Source organism: Gouania willdenowi, chromosome 14 (genome assembly GCF_900634775.1).
Source record: "Gouania willdenowi chromosome 14, fGouWil2.1, whole genome shotgun sequence".
NCBI classification, from domain to species: domain Eukaryota; kingdom Metazoa; phylum Chordata; class Actinopteri; order Blenniiformes; family Gobiesocidae; genus Gouania; species Gouania willdenowi.
This window is the reverse complement of record NC_041057.1, coordinates 31,275,381-31,292,247: the sequence shown is the minus strand read 5'-3', so window position 1 is coordinate 31,292,247 and position 16,867 is coordinate 31,275,381. Positions and strand designations below refer to the sequence as shown.

The window sequence follows — 16,867 nt, the reverse complement described above, 5'->3', positions numbered from 1 at the left end:
ACTGTGTTTTAAATTTCTGTGTTCTGTTTTTAATGGGCGGGTCAGAAATCATAACCGCGTTACGTAACGAAGCCCTCATTAGCATAAACCTGACCCTGCTGCTAAAGCACACCAAACTTCCGTGGCCTCCAGTGGGCACAGTTTGGCATTTAGCTGAAAACAAACCACATATTCAAACTCAGGGGAATAAAATGCATCCGCTGGTGCCACGTTTTCCATGAAATGAGCACTTTTATACACCGCGATTTACTTTTTCACCTCTAGCGGGCGCAGTTTTGACTCTCCCCAGGAGGGATGCACATATTCGGACTCAGACGTAGCAGACTTTCCACTGATACCTCGTTTGGCCTGATCCGAGCACTGTTGGAAACACTATGCTGGAGCCGCTTTCACGCTGCTCTCTCCCATAGACACAGTAAGGAGGCGGCCCCTTCCCGTGCGTTGGGCGTGGTTCCAGCACCTCTAACTGACACGCCCCTAGCGTCTCAGAGCAAAGTGCTTGTTTTTCCATTATTTTTTATGACCTAATTTTATATACAATTTTTTTCATCTTTCAAATGTGGCTCAGTAGTCAATGGCACATGTTTCTGTGGTGTGACAAACTCATAACACATTTATTTTCTGCTTTACACAGACTTTAAACCTGCACCTGTGCGATTTAAATCAAAAGTATGGACATACTTTTGAACGATTCCATAGCGAACGGATATAGACATGACCAAAGCTGTATTAAACTCTGCTCCGGACAAGTAGCATATTGTGGAAACACAACAAACATTACTGCTCATCTTGTCCGTCGCCATCCGGACATAAAGCTAAAGAAAGATTAGACATCCCGGAGGCGCAGCAGACCAACGGACCCTGGATGGGATATTGAATAAACTTATCCATGTAATGAAGCAGTCAAGGTGGCTACGTGCGTTATGTCAGATGAGACGGATCCAACCCACATGCACACCTACACATGCACGCCAAAACATTGACCATCAGCATTTCTAATATCTACCAGTTCTAGACGGGACAAACTGTGCTACAATAAATTATATTTTACCTGCGTGGAGGGTGTAGTAGCGTTGTTCTGGAGCTGATCAGCTGCTGCAGCTCGGTAAAATGAATCTCTGACAGACCTCAGACTGATGTACAACTATTTTAACACTGCACAACGTAAAGCTACAGTTTGATCCGCTACAGAGTAAACAACAAGTGAAACATTGATGATTGTGATGATGCTGACGACTCATGTGCGCTGATCATTTCTGAATGTAGAAATGTAAGAAGTTAATCAAATCAGGCTTTCCACACAAACAAAGGCTATTCTGTCGTAGTATGAGAGATTTTACCTGTGGCTCAGACAGAAAAAAGCGGCCGATCATCACACTGCTATACACTGTAACTACCAGCATGGTGACCAGCTCCTGTTCCTACACAAACACCTAGACACTCCCAAGCACTAGCTTGATGAATATTTAAAGTGTCAGTTGACTAACTTCAAAAAGTTCTGCACTAATTTGTTGTTTTGTACATGTTTTTTACTTCCTTTCCTTTATTTTTATAATTCCAGTTGAATTTTCAGTCGCTGAATAAATAATAAAATCAGTTAATGATTGAATGTGATTTCATTCAGTCACTAAAAAAAAGTTGGCTTTGTAAGATGTGTTTGGATAAGAAAAATAAAATCATTAAATGTAGAATCGCAATTTAGATCGAATCGTCACAGAATAAGGATTCAAATCAAATCGGGACAATAGGGTATCGTCCCGGCCCTAGTGGGGGGCCCCTACGCTCAACAGCACTGGTGAGAACCCTGCTTTTAATTGTAGCTTACACATGGATTTAAATTACATTTTTATTTTATACATAGACTTTTATTGAATTATGGTTTTCTTTTTTATATTATCATAATTTCAGTTTCCTCACAGGAGTTGAAAACCAAACAATAAAAAAAAACTGAATTTTAAAACATTCATGTGGAAAAATTCAAATGGCTTTTTTATAGGACCCTATAAGAGCAAGGTCAGTTATATAATGTGTTTGTATTGGGGTTAGGGTTAGTGAGTGTAAGCTAACATGCCTGTGCGTTCACCTTCATGTATTTTAAAGTTTCTGAAGCTTAAAAAAGAGGAAGAACAGTAATAAATCAATGCACACGTGTCCACACGCACAAACACACGCACACACACACCTGCAGATTGAGCTGAACTCATCTCAGATATTGATCTGTGGTGAAGGAGAACGTTCTTCCATCAAGGTCCACGTGCCTCCCTCAGTCCTACAGTCTGAACAGTGTCACTAATGTAAACTCATGCATTCAGCTCTTATCACCTGATGTGACTTTAAATTCCAAGTGTTCTATAATCCAACACGATGATGATAATATAAGGTCAAAGTGCATCAGCATGGACTTCTTTCCTCTAACATGTCTGTAATGATGGGCTGCAGGTGGTAGAGCTAGAGAGTAAATGTGAAAATGGTCACTGCATAGTTTGGTTGAGCTGCAGCTCTGCAGGAGTCACGTGACATGGTCCTGTTAATGCTTCAAAAAAAACTAAGGCAGTGTTTGAAATGTCTACTGTCTACTAGGGATGTAAAGATTAATCGTGAGGCAGTTAAAAATCAATTTAAAGGTGTCACGGTACACATCAATACTTTTATTATCATAATTATTATAATTATTATTATTATTTTTAACAACAGAGGGTACTATCTATTTAAAATTCAGGACGCACTACCGTGTTTTAAATCAGAAGTGTGGAAGCATTTTGGCTTCCCCAAGACAGAATGTAAGAAGTGAGAAAGAAAGAACATGTGAAATCCAAGATAAGAGGAGCACAGAGAGGAAAGGGAGAAACAAGAGAGAGAGAATGAAAGCCAAAGTTTGTTTATTTATATTAATTCTTTGATATGGGATTTGTTTTAAAGTCCAATTGTTAAGGCACAAAATACATTTACAGTTGCACTTTTAAAAAGAAAATGAACTATTATGCAGTTTTGCATAGTTTATTGAATTTAAATGAATAGGATTCTTCTTCATTTGTACTATTTATTTATTTATTTATTTCAGGATTTATTTTTTATTAAAATGCATTGTTTTGCATAGTTTATCAGGGGATTCTTTAAAGGTGCAGTCCGCAACTCTCAGATCCCTCTCTCCCCCTCCCTCCCCGCTGCTCTCTTGCCCTGCCTGCAAACTTTCCAAAGTCCCTCCTTCAGAGGAGCTAACAAGCTAACATTAGCCAGACAGCAACATCACAGTAATACAACAATGCTCTGTTAAAAGCATATTACTGCAGCGCTTCTCTCTCTCAAATTGCACACACCTCAGCAGCAGCAGCAACAACACAGTGTCACTTACAGCAGTCACGTGGAGGCTGCTGTAAGTGACACAAACAACACATGAACCACAGAGTTCTAGTGTAACAATTACAAATCAAACATAATGTCAATCAAGCAGCAGTAATTACCTTTCAAGCAGTAAAGTCACCAATTCCATCTTCTACTCCTCCAGATCATACACTGTAACAATAAGACGGCTCTCTAGCTCTGGAAAAGGGGCGGGGCCTGTGAGCAACAGCTGTCAGACATCCCATCAAACACAATCCTGACTGATTGGTTCTCTTTGCTCGGTCGCGGTGCATTCTGGCAATCTGCCAAAGGCTTCAGGAGCAGCAGGAGGCGGGGCTCAATCAGTCTGTTTTTTTTTTCACACATACTATTAGTTTGATGTAAAACTGTCCTTACATAGTGACAGCTTTAGCAAATATGACAAAAAGTCACTTTTATAGCAGACTGCACCTTTAAAACAGTACAGTATTTTTTTTTTTTGAAGAAAAAAAAAATGAATATTTTTCAGTCATCATTTGTCTACAGTCTAACTTTGTAAAATAAACCGTGAAAGAATTGTATCGTGAATCGAATCGTATCGGGAGTTGAGTGAATCGTTACATCCCTACTGTCTACTATATACTATAAGTATGATGAGTAGTGAAGTATAATTCCAAGTTTCCCAAGATGCATTTGGAAACTACAAAAACAAAAACCTGAATCACACTGAGGCTCAATGTCTCTGTTGATTCTCCATCTTTGAAAGTTCTGAAAACATTATAAGTGAGAAAGTGACCAAGTAGAATATCAACATGTGCTCATTTGATCCATAAAACTCACAGAAACACATTCCATTCTGAGATTTTCAGAGACCCTCCATTGTGCTACTGACAAAACTTCCGGTTAACTTCAAAACAAGAGCCCTATTTACTAAAGCGTTAAAAAAAACTAATGGAAGACGAGATGAGAGGCTTTTATTTTGAAAAGAGGATGGTTGATTTTTAGTTTGAAACCCAGGATGATTTTATATTCTGCTCGCAATGCATCATGGGACGGTTGAGTATGTCGAGTGTGCTCACCGTGCATACTTAAAAAATAACCCCATATAGTATACATCTGGGTATTTCTCACATACTCAATCTTTGCATACTATAATGTGAATGCACTACACAGTATTTATGACGTCAGACTTAATAAGAGCAGTACGTTAGCTTTTGAACACAGCCTAATTCTGCTGCATGCCTCAACAATATCGATTTGTTGGGGCTACATTTTGGTCAAAGTTGCTAAACTGTAGCACATGTGGTTAATTTGTTGTGAATTTTCAAATATGTGACCTTTAGAGTCTTGCTGTAGCGCCACCTTTAGGACAATTGGCCTGTTTGTGCAGCTGAAGCAATCTAACGTATGACTGAACCTTTGTGCAAAATGTGATTGTTCACGAATGGGAAGTAGGATTTCCTCAGAACTACTTCAACAATCAATTCACTTCACAATCTCACTCTTTTGTGGCTCTGACAATGACAAACTACTGAGGCAGAGGATATTGGTTCTAATCCACTGAGCTACAGGCACACATCGGTTAGATTATTCATTATTTTAGGAGTAAAGAGGGGAAAAACTGTGGCTTTTTTTTTAAATGAGCTAAAATCCATGTTTACGATTTTAAAGATTTGCTGTTATGATAATCCAAAGTTTAAAAAAAATATAAAAAGCAAGGGGCTAAAATATAAACATGTTTTTCTAAGCATTAATAAATCAGTTGTCACAGAGCAGAGGAGAAGAAGCGTGTCCTTAATCAACCCCAAGGTTTGTTCGTCCAAAACCAGGCAAACAGGAAGCCTCTAAACACACATGCTAAGCTAAGACGCTAAGGAGCATTTAGCTCAAAATGAACTTATGTTGTGTTCCAGGCACAGCACGTCGAAATATCCCCAAAACATGGCTGACCGAGATATATTTACATAGAGACAGGAATGTTTGTGTGATTAAAAGTATGATTATTCTTTTTTTTTGGCCAACAAAAAAAGGCAACATTATTTATGCAACACATTTTAGCAACAAGGCATTCCAAGTGATTTACATTAGACATTAAAACATGTCACAGGGCACAAAATTAAAATATTAATTACAAAAACAGCTCATTTAAAACCAAAATTAAATAACATATGTACACAGTAAGTAAACTGTGAAGATATGAATACTGTATATTACGCACTGACGTAGTTCTGCACCATTAAAGGTGCAGCCCGCGACTTTCAGATCCTTCCCTCCCCACTGCTCTCCTGCCCTGCCTCCACACTTTCCAAAGTCCCTCCCTCAGAGGAGCTAACAAGCTAACATTAGCCAGACAGCAACATCACAGTAATATAACATTCTCTGTTAAAAGCATATTACTGCAGCACTTATCGCTCTCAATGTGCACACACCTCAGCAGCAGCAGCAACAACACAGTGTCACTTACAGCAGTCACGTGGAGGCTGCTGTAAGTGACACAAACAACACATGAACCACAGAGTTCTAGTGTAACAATTACAAATCAAACATAATGTAAATCAAGCAGCAGTAATTACCTTTCAAGCAGAAAAGTCACTAATTCCATCTTCTACTCCTCCAGACCACACACTGTAAAAAAGACGGCGCTCTAGCCCCGGGAAAGGGGCGGGGCCTGTGAGCAACAGCTGTCAGACATCCCATCACACACAATCCTTGGTTCTCTTTGCTCGGTAGCGGTGCATTCTGGCAATCTGCCAAAGGCTGCAGGAGCAGCAGGGGGCGGGGCTCAATGAGTCTGTTTTTTTCACACAAACTACTAGTTTGATGTAAAACTGTCCTTACATAGTGACAGCTTTAGCAAATATGACAAAAAGTCACTTTTATAAGAGTTGCAGACTGCACCTTTAATGTGCACCGTTGTCAAGACAGCTGGCTTAATTTGTGACTTTACCGACTAGGAGCTCCAACACAGGGGCGGCTCCAGAACTTTTCTTCTGCAGGTGCTATGGGGTGGCTCAACTTTTCAGTGAGGGTGCTCTGAGATTAAGGGTTCCCCATGCCGGTTAACCCTTTAATTTCTCTTCAAGCCTACCTAAGTAAACACACCTCTGTATGAATATATAATTCAACACACACACACGCATCAAGCAACAGAAACAAATTTACTTTGTGCACCTTTTAGCCTCAGATTAAAAAATCACAAACTAATTCGGCCAGTTAACAACACATCGACTATAACAACACAGACCTAATATGAACAAACATTGCATAGAGATAAACACAAGGAGCCCGAATTTGCAACTAAATCACCATTAAATTCACAACAGGCTACATACACATCATGTTTTGTCTTTGTAAAATTTTTTCATTCAGATTATTTAGACTATTTTAAAGTTATTTACCAATAAAACAAACTAATTCACCTACTTGAAACCATCACCCTCAATGGAAAAAAAGATAAAAGATCATTTATAGGGATAGACCGATATGGATTTTTTAGGGCCTCACGGAGACGCATTTCATGTCCATTTGACTCCGTTTGCAATTCCGTTAACGTGGATTCTATTGGGCCCTATACTTAACTTGTGTAGTAAGAAAAAAAAAGAAACAAAAATCGATATTTGGCGCCGGTGAATCGATACCGTAACGCTGGACAAAACCTTGCGATATATCGTCGTATCGTTATTTTGGCACACCCTTAGATATGATGATATGTGAGAGCCAGAGATAGGCATCGGCAGACCACCGCAACCCTGAAAAACAGGAACAAGTGGGTCTGAAAATGATTGGATGGATGGATGGATGGATGGATGGATGGATGGCAACTGTCTCTGAGGAAGACTGTCAGTTGGCAGTCAAAACATGTCAGGAGATCAAAATTTCACAGTAACTTTCCTGAAAAAAAGTGTCTGAATAAATGAAAACTTAATATATTATTTTTTTAAAAAAAGACTTGAAGATTTGTTTTAGACTGGCGTGAATTGTCAGTCAATGTTTTTATTTTCTATTTTCAGACTGGCACTTTTTAAACTTAAAATAGGTATTATTTATTTTATTTTTTATCCTATATCTTATCATTTATGTAAATTTTAAAATGAACTTGAGTTGAAAAGGTCTATTGATTACGTATGTAAACATGCCCAAAGTTAGTCAAATAAAATATTGATTCTTAATCTCAATGAGACTTTCCTTGTTTGTCAAATAAAGGTTTTTTTTTTTTTTTAAAGTAACTGCTTTTTAAAATATTTTTTTTTTTCCTTTCCCGAAATATTGTCTCGTATTGTTATCGTGAGCCCCGTGTTGTATGTTGAACTTTGTATACTATCGATGCGTCCCACCCCAAGCATCTATCTATTCAGGGACACTGAACTGGCTCTACAGGTCCCTAATGGGGCCGCAAACCTCAGTTTGTAAACAGCTTCCCTCCAATGGATGGAGGGAGAGGCAGCACGCGCAGGTGGAGGTGATCACAGCTCAGCGCGAGGCTATCCGCAGTGCGCGTGGAGCGCATACGTTCAGCTTCATCACCGACACAACGAGACACGCACGAGCCGCGGCGGGACTGAGAACGTGACCGTAAAAGTTTGACTCACCCGGAGCAGCAGCAGCGGTCGGTGTGTGTTCAGGTCCCGGGTCCCGAGGGTCGGAGCCGGGCTGAGTCACCGCGGGATGAGGGTTGACCTGAGCCGAGTCCCATGGCTCACACCCTCTGTTCCGGAAAACACGCGAAGAACAGCCGCCCCTCTCTCTCTCTCTCTCTCTCTCTCCCTCTCTCTCTCTCTCTCTCTCTGCACCGCGGAGCTGCAGGAACACACACACTACACACTACACACAAACACACTACACACACACACACACTACACACTACACACACACACACTACACACACACACCAGCCACGCTTCACATAACCCCGCCCCTACTCATATTATAAACAGAGTCACGTGACCAATTCCGTGCTATAACTCTGTCCTCAATAGATTTCTATTGTATCTAATAGATACCATAGAAGATATAGATATACTATATATATATATATATACAGTATATCTATATATGGGTATCTACAGTATATCTATCAATATCTATATCTATGGTATTCATATCTATCTATGGTCTCTATATCATCTATCTATGATACTTATATATCTATCTAGCTATGAACCTATATCTATGGTATCTATATCTATCTGTTATTAAATCTGTTATTAAATCTGTTATTAAAGCTTTTATTAAATCTGTTATTAAATCTTTTATTAAATTTGTTATTAAATGTATTAAATCTGCTATTAAATCTGTTATTAAAGCATTTATTAAATCTGTTATTAAATCTGTTATTAAATATTTTATTAAATCTGTTATTAAATCTTTCATTAAATCTGTTATTAAAGCTTTTATTAAATTTGTTATTAAATCTGTAATTAAATATGTTATTAAATCTGTTATTAAAGCTGTTATTAAAGCTTTTATTAAATCTGTTATTAAGGTTTTATTAAATTTGTTATTAAAGCTGTAATTAAATCTGTTATTAAATTTGTTATTAAAGATTTATTAAATCTGTTATTAAATCTGTAATTAAAGTCGTTATTAAATCTGTTATTAAAGCTTTTATTAAATCTGTTATTAAAGCTTTTTTTAAATTTGTTATTAAAGCTTTTATTAAATCTGTTATTAAATCTGTTATTAAAGCTGTTATGAAAGCTTTTATTAAATTTGTTATTAAATCTGTAATTAAATCTGTTATTAAAGCTTTTATTAAATCTGTTATTAAAGCTTTTATTAAATCTGTTATTAAAGCTTTTATTAAATCTGTTATTAAAGCTTTTATTAAATATTTTATTAAAGCTTATATTAAATCTGTTATTAAAGCTTTTATTAAATATTTTATTAAAGCTTTTATTAAATCTGTTATTAAAGCTTTTATTAAATCTGTTATTAAAGCTTTTATTAAATCTGTTATTAAAGCTTTTATTGCTGCAGTGAGAACACGAGAACAACAGCGCCCGCTGGTGGTCACATGATCACATTGCTCAGGTGAAACAGTGAAAGTGTGAGTGATTATTAGTGTCATTAGGCAGATTCTACTAGCATTATATTTAGTATTGATAACTAGCAACTTACCAATACAAATAAGTATATGATGATGATGATTACTATTATCACTAGTATTATTATTATTATTATTATTATTATTATTATTATCATCATTATTAATAAACACATTATATGACATAAAAAGAATATTATTGATCATGCTGTTAGAAAACAATTGCTCAGAATAAAACTATAGATCATAATGATGGAATTAATGAGTGATAAACACATATTTTAAAGAATCTTATTTTGTAAATAAGTGGAATGAAACAGTTATTTAATTTATTTCTATAGTTTTTATCATTTCTGCTCATTTCCCGTCTCACCTTTTGTATTTTCAGTTCATGTTCTAATGAAGATAATTTCCAGAGTTATTATTATTATTATTATTTATTTATTTATTTATTTTTAACAGAACCCTAACCCTAACAGCGTTGGTTTGGGACCAGATGATTTAGAAATATAACACTGGTTAGTGCAAAGCAATGTAGTTCTCACCATATTTTTGCTTTTTGATTGTTTTTCTGTCACCACTAGAGGGCAGTGTTAAAGAGGAAATTGGTGGCAATGCATGGAGGCTCCTGACTTCTGGTTTATTTATATTCTAGTTTCTATTGTTGTCTATTGTTTTTAATTTGTTTTCATATACCCCCTATGACATTTTGCGTACCTTTGGGGGTACCCGTACCCCCCTTTGGGAACCTAGGAAGTAAAGAGTTCCAAAACTCATGTATTGAATATGATACGTTTGGCGTCATCGGGTTTGACAAACATTATTGTGATTATGGAGCGAACACAATATGTTTGCTGTGTATGGTTTTATTCCCACGTTAGTGACAACAGTGCAGTAACAGCAGCACTTGTCCTGTTTTTGTTCACAGCCTTGATGCAAACTGATGAGAAGTTCCATTGGTTTCTTGGCAACAGCATCATCATCCTCTGAGCCCTTCACAGGAGGACGAGGCAGGGACGAGGGGCACGACTCCACCCCCCACCCCCCATCGCTGCACAATGGCCTCCATGATTTTTCAGCTCCGTCTTTGTCTCCAGGCTGTTTTAGTCATGAGTCACAGAAGGAAAGGAACCTTCCACAGATCTGCCTCGTACGTGCACAAGAGAAAGTGTTTTTTTTTTTTTTAAATGTGCCTTAATGTGTGCAGATTATAATTATATGTTTCACATTAGGTTATTTACCTTCTACATACAGGTTTACGGTTCATAACTAGACATCATTATTCTCTCATTTGCTTTAATATGTTTTTGCATGTGCTTTATATATCAATTTTCTGTATTAAGCTCTTGTTTTAAATGCTACACAATCCCACCAAAGCTTTTCTTTGTTTCAACTAGCTGCATGTTTCATTAGCATTATTATTTATTTATGGCAGGGTTTAAAATACAAATGAAGGGCATTAATAATAAGCAATGCCAGGGAAAAATTAAAAACAAACTCAAGCTCCCAAAATACTGTATCTAGATTAGACAGTGTTTTCTTTATGTAGAATAGAGACATGTTTCTGCTCATTGTTGATGTTTTATATTCACTCGGCTCTACTCTCTGCAGACCTAAAACTTATACTTACTAAGTATTATAATGTACTATTATAATGTACTGTTATAATGTAAAGAAGCACTAAACAATTAGACATAAAAACTCCTATTATACACATTAGCTTTGGTTTTTGGTCAACCACACATTATTACTTTCAATTACAGTTGTGGTCAATTACATTTTTCAGTTATAATTACGTTTTTATTTACCCAACTACAATTCAATTATGATTACAGTGATTGGCATTTTTTCCAATTACAATTACTTTTATCCTCAGAAAGTCATTTACAATTACATTCTCCATTAATCATAATTACTGAAAATTAAACCTCCCTATTGTGTTAGCTTTCTGTTAGCATCTCTTATGATAACTGGTCCTAAATCAGCTGTAAAATACACTAAAAGCAAATATCTATAATCTCATTTATTTACAATCCATTAGAAAATATAGATTTTAATGTTTTTGGTGTAGGCATCTGAGCCTTTTCTTTGTGTGTGTGTGTGTGTCAGTATATTCCTAGATGTATTTATTTATTTTTAATTGATAAAATGTGGGAAGGTTTGATATGAAACATATCTTAATAATTGTTATTAACTACATATGTGTAGAACTGTAACATGGTTTCCTAGTTTTACGTTAAATTATAATTGATGTTTTTTTAAACAGATTTTTTATGGCAATTATTATTACAAAGTCAATTACCTAAACTCAATTACAATTGACAGCAACAGATGTTTAAAATTACAATTAAAATCATAATTAATTAATTGTAATTCATTATTAATCACGTGATTATTATTATAAATGACCCAAACCCTGCTTTCAACTACGTGTTTAGTTCAGGAGACGTTATTAAATCATCACAAGATGAAATTAAATGATATACGTCAGTGGTTTACAATCTTTTATTTTTTCCATATCATGCATCGTCTCCTAAACCCATAACTGTCTCTCAAACATTGGTTCCCTAAGTCGTACAAATTCAAAACAATGAGTGGAATGTATTCATTTTTTAAATACCATGCACCTTTTATATGATTACTTTAATAGTAATTATGCTCTCCTTTATAAAAAAAAGTAGCTAATTATTGTCTCCTATTGTCAGAAGTGTGATAAAATGGCCTCTACAGCAAAATTAGTCCTGTTTTATTTTATTAGCAATATTACTGTTAGTTTGTGGTGATTTTTTATTTTAATAGCCTAAAAAGGAACTAGTAACGTTTCCTGATTATTTTTTAAATGAATTGTTAAATCTGAGTGTCCCACCTGTATCCCCAGGGGTACACGTACCCCTGTTTGGGAACCACTGATGTACGTGAATGGTTGGAAAAAAGGAGCTGTTTTGAACTTAGAGATATGATACTGAAGTAAATTAAGAGTGAAAAAGTATAATAATATGTAGTAATAGCTGTGAGGATGTTGCCCTGAGTCATTGTGGAATCATAATAGAAATATAGTGAAACAGCGCCTCCTGTTGGCTGATCAACACAACTGTAATAAAGTGCAGCAGATTCTCCCTACGTCAGCAGTGAAGGAATTCATCCAAACATGAGGTTTAACAGGCTGTAAAAAAAAAACATTAATGCTGACATCTTTCTTTTTAAATCTTTATTACACTGTTTTGTTTTGTTTTTTTAATTCTCCATAATTGATTATGGTGTATTATATGTGCATCCTGTCCCTAACACTGACCCTGATCTCAGCAAATTTTGCAATTGAGACAATGTCATTTGTAAAGTAGGAACAATTGCTTTAAACTGGCAAATAAGGGGCATGACAAATGTAAATGTGGTGAAATTGGCAATAACAAGCATGAAATATGATGAAAAGAGGTTAAAGGTGACAATAATAGGTCAACGTGTGCAACATTAGGGTGGAAAAGTGGTAGAAAGGGTTTAGAAGTGCTGAAAATGTCTTGAATGTGGAAAAAATGTGCAGAAGACAGATTGAAATTTGATGAAGTGTCAGAAATGGGAGTAATTTAGAAAAAAAAGCATTAAAAGGAGCAAAAATATGGCAAGAAAAAGTGATGAAAATAGGCTCAAATATGATAAGTTTGGTAAAATGGTAAAAATATGAAAAAAAAAAAGGGCTCACATTGTTCAAAAAAATATTCTTAGTTTCTTGAAGGCATCTGGCGACCCTCTCCCAGTGCCACGCCAACCCAAGGTTGAGAACCCTTGTATTAGTGTTTCAAAAGGTTTTGTTACAGGATAAAATAGCAGGTTGAGAACCCCTGGTATAGAGGACGATTATATAAGGACGTTACGATTCGATATCGTTCCAATATCCCCCCAAAAAACAGTCCCGTATTATATCGGCCTGCACCTAAAATTTGATTTATTTTACTCTATTGTAGAATATTCTTCTGTTAAAGTTAACATTTACATATATCTACTACGTACCTACAGTATATTATTTTTTAAATGAATGTAAAACAACTGTATTCTGTACGTTCACATTCTCAAATATAAAATGCAGTTTAAAGAAAAGAAGAAAGCGTAATAAGAAGAAAATGAAATAAATAAAATACTGTATGTAAATATCTGGGCTGCTCATCTAGTGGTTCCTCTGTAGAAAAAACATTATTGAAAACTAATTATAGAAAAAAAAAAGAATTTGTGATCTAAAAAGGTGGGTAACCACTGCACTAAGGTCTCCCTGCTTTGATTCATGTATTTGTCACAGATCCAGTCATATTTACCAGATTATAATTTATCTTTATATGAACTTGTTCCATCAGGACGTGTTTAAAAATGTATTAAATGTTTAAAAAGTTTTTCAACCAGTGACTGTAAAACCCAAACAGGAAGAAATGAGGACAACTTTTGAATAAATAACAAGATAAATAATCTTTATTTCCACTTCTTTGTCATTTATAAAATTATGTGTCCACAATTAATATTAACAAGGCAACACAGAGATTCCTTTACATTTCTCAAAGGCCAAATTCCGGCTCTGGAGATTTATTTTCGGTGGGCGTGGATTGGCAGAGAAAACTAATTCCTCGGGTCAATCCTGATGCTATGTGTACCGCTCTGTTCTGGAACACTTGTTCATATCCCCCAAAAGATCAAAGCCACTGGGACGTCAGAACCCAGGATTCATCACTGCTCAGTGGAAACCTGACGCTTCGTTACAATCTCTAGAACATTCCAACACCGAAATCATCTGCATCGTCCTGAAGACGGAGCGGAAGCCTTATCCTGGTCTATCTTACACATCGTATTAGTTTCTCCCTACATTTAAAGACACTAAACCCCAGCAAGTGTAAAAACCAACAAAGAAACAATCTTTTATTATAGTCTACGAAAAGAAAACACGCTGAACAAACACATGGATCCTTGGATACGCTGCGTTTCACATGGGAAATACAAACTGAAACTCTGCTGTCGGTTGGTTTTGTTGAATATTATATACTGTGTAGGCTATTATTACAGTAACAACGTGTCCGTTCAGAGTGGAGGAGTCAGTAGTAAATAACTACCATGATAGGGAGAATGGTGCTCTGCTAGTGCTCATAATGTCTAGAAACAAAAGAACCCACCTAAAGCTTGGTTTGGTTTCTTCCATTCCTCCATAATGACCCCAAAGAGTGTGAAACGCTGCAAACATCTGGACTGAATGATGCACCACATGTTCAAATGGTGCGACTGACCCGCAAATAACCATTCATGGGTAACACTTTACAATAAGGGTCCCTTAATAAACGCTAGTTGGTACATTATTAAGCATTAATTTACAGTTTAATAATACGCTAATAATCATAATGTATTAGTTTACTGCAGAGAGTTACATAAAACATTATAAAGCATTAACACAAGTTGCACAATGAAATTAGCTATCCTTATGTTTGCATTAATTAATATATTAGTAGAACATAATAAGCAATAACTCATGATTAACAATGGTTAAGTAATGCTTATATATTCCACACATTTATTAATGTTATGGTCAAGTTGCTTGTGTTACGTAAACCTTACTTAATAAACACCCAAAGTAAATTATTACTCCAGACGTTATTGCATTTAACAAATATATTAATTAATAATAAGTAATGCATACCTATGGATAATTACATTATGTAACTTTTATTAATGCTTAATAATGTTTTAATGAACTCTATGCATTAGACATTAATGAACTGCTTATTAATAACAATAACAACAATAACTGATTAATTAATGTTAGGTTCTACATTATGATTAATAACATGTTATTAAACTGGTAATAATGCTTAATGCAATAACTAACATTAATTAAGTGACCCTTATTGTAAAGTGTTACCCATTTATCACATTCTATATTTGTCGATAAAACTTAAAATGGTGATTCCTCAAGCATTCGTTTAGATTTAATCACAAGAAAACAGAATTTTAAGGTTTTTTTTCTAAACTCAGTTGTTTTAAATTTGAAACGTAGACCCAGTGCGCAGGATCCTGTTTCCCATTTAAAAACCCTCTCCGTCCTTCAATGTAGGGAGGCACGGAGGCCTATGTAATAAGAGCTAAAGACACGATCCCAAAGCTGTGGCTCGGTTCAGTCAAAGACATTAGAAAACATCAGCCGTGTGAACTAGTGAAGCACGGAGCGTGCGCAACAGGAGGGCGCGAAGCACGTAGTGAAGTACGGAGAGCGTTGGACACCCTCCTGTGTCGCTGAGCGGGCGTAACAAGCTGGAAAAGGGGTGAGCAGACACACGTTGGGTTAGTTAGTCCACCTGTGTGTGTGTGTGTGTGTGTGTGTTAAAGCTGTATAAGGAATGGATGATGATGATTCAACATCACGTAAGACGACGGAGCTGTTTTTTAAAAAGGCGTTAACTACCTCCTCTGAGCCGTCGGTGGAGCCACGAGAAGAGCCAGTTGAGTTTATTCAAGTAGAGCTAAATGCACACACACACGAATACACACACAGCCATCGCTAAGGGGTTAAAAATGGATTATTTAAAATGTAGACAAACAGGAAGTAGGCGCCTGCGGTCAGACTTTAGCTTGAATTGTGTCCCGACAAACGCTGGTTTGGTTCCAATCTGACACGTTTTGGTCATGAAACATGAGGTGATCTCAGCTACTGGACGTTATGAGGTGCGGTGCAGGAAGTGGTCAAAGCGTCCTTTTAGACACACACACACACACACACACACACACACACACACACACACACACACACACACACACACACACACACACACACACACACACACACACACACACACACACACACACACACACACACACACACACACACACACACACACACACACACACACACACACACACACACACACACACACACACACACACACACACACACACACACACACACACACGGACAGCAGCCATGCTTTTCCTCACATCTGGCTTTCAGTCTCCGCTGATGCCCCGCCCACCCCAACAGTCACCTGACCTCAATTGATCAGCTCGTGCACCACCGTTTGTTCTCTACAGTCAACGCTAACCAACATGAGCAGGATTCAAACAAACAAACAAACAGCAGGCCCTGCATAAAGTCACTAAATTCCAGCAGATGTTCCTTTACTTTGCAACTACGTGAAATGTTTTGCCTGTTTGTCATTCACACAAACCCAGTTCTTACTCCCCCGCACACACACACACCAGGTCGAAGTCGTGCTTGAAACACCACAATCTCCATCACACACACACACACACAAACACACACACTACTATTCACGCCCTACTCAGTCCTCGTGCTGCTTCATTCATCCGAGCAGGAGGGGGGGAAAAAAACAAAAAGTGGTAAAGGGAGGCGAAGAGCTGTGTGGGTCGATGATTGCGAGTGTGTTACTTCAGCTGCCATCTCCTTCTGTATTTCCTCTCGTCGTCAGCTGTAATGGAATAAAATCGGTGTTAGAGGTCCATGTGCTCAAAGGGAGGAATTCT

The 16,867-nt window shown here is 36.8% G+C and overlaps 2 protein-coding genes across 5 annotated transcripts in view; both read right to left on the bottom strand.

Annotated features, from left to right (window-relative positions):
• The window catches only part of LOC114476186 (calcium/calmodulin-dependent protein kinase kinase 1-like), a 134,190-nt gene extending 126,132 nt beyond the window's left edge, over positions 1-8,058 (bottom strand). For all 3 annotated transcript variants that reach the window (XR_003675542.1, XM_028467524.1, XM_028467525.1), the window contains exon 1: positions 7,911-8,058. The gene's annotated coding sequence lies outside the window, so the exon portion shown is untranslated. The remainder of the gene's footprint in view (positions 1-7,910) is intronic.
• A 5,732-nt stretch (positions 8,059-13,790) lies between these two features.
• LOC114475344 (sarcoplasmic/endoplasmic reticulum calcium ATPase 2-like) overlaps positions 13,791-16,867 on the bottom strand; it is a 90,804-nt gene continuing 87,727 nt past the window's right edge. For both annotated transcript variants that reach the window (XM_028466046.1, XM_028466045.1), the window contains one exon: positions 13,791-16,812. Coding sequence is in view for 1 of the 2 variants with exons in the window: in XM_028466045.1 (XP_028321846.1) it covers positions 16,769-16,812 (44 nt within the window). In the remaining variant the exon portion in view is untranslated. The remainder of the gene's footprint in view (positions 16,813-16,867) is intronic.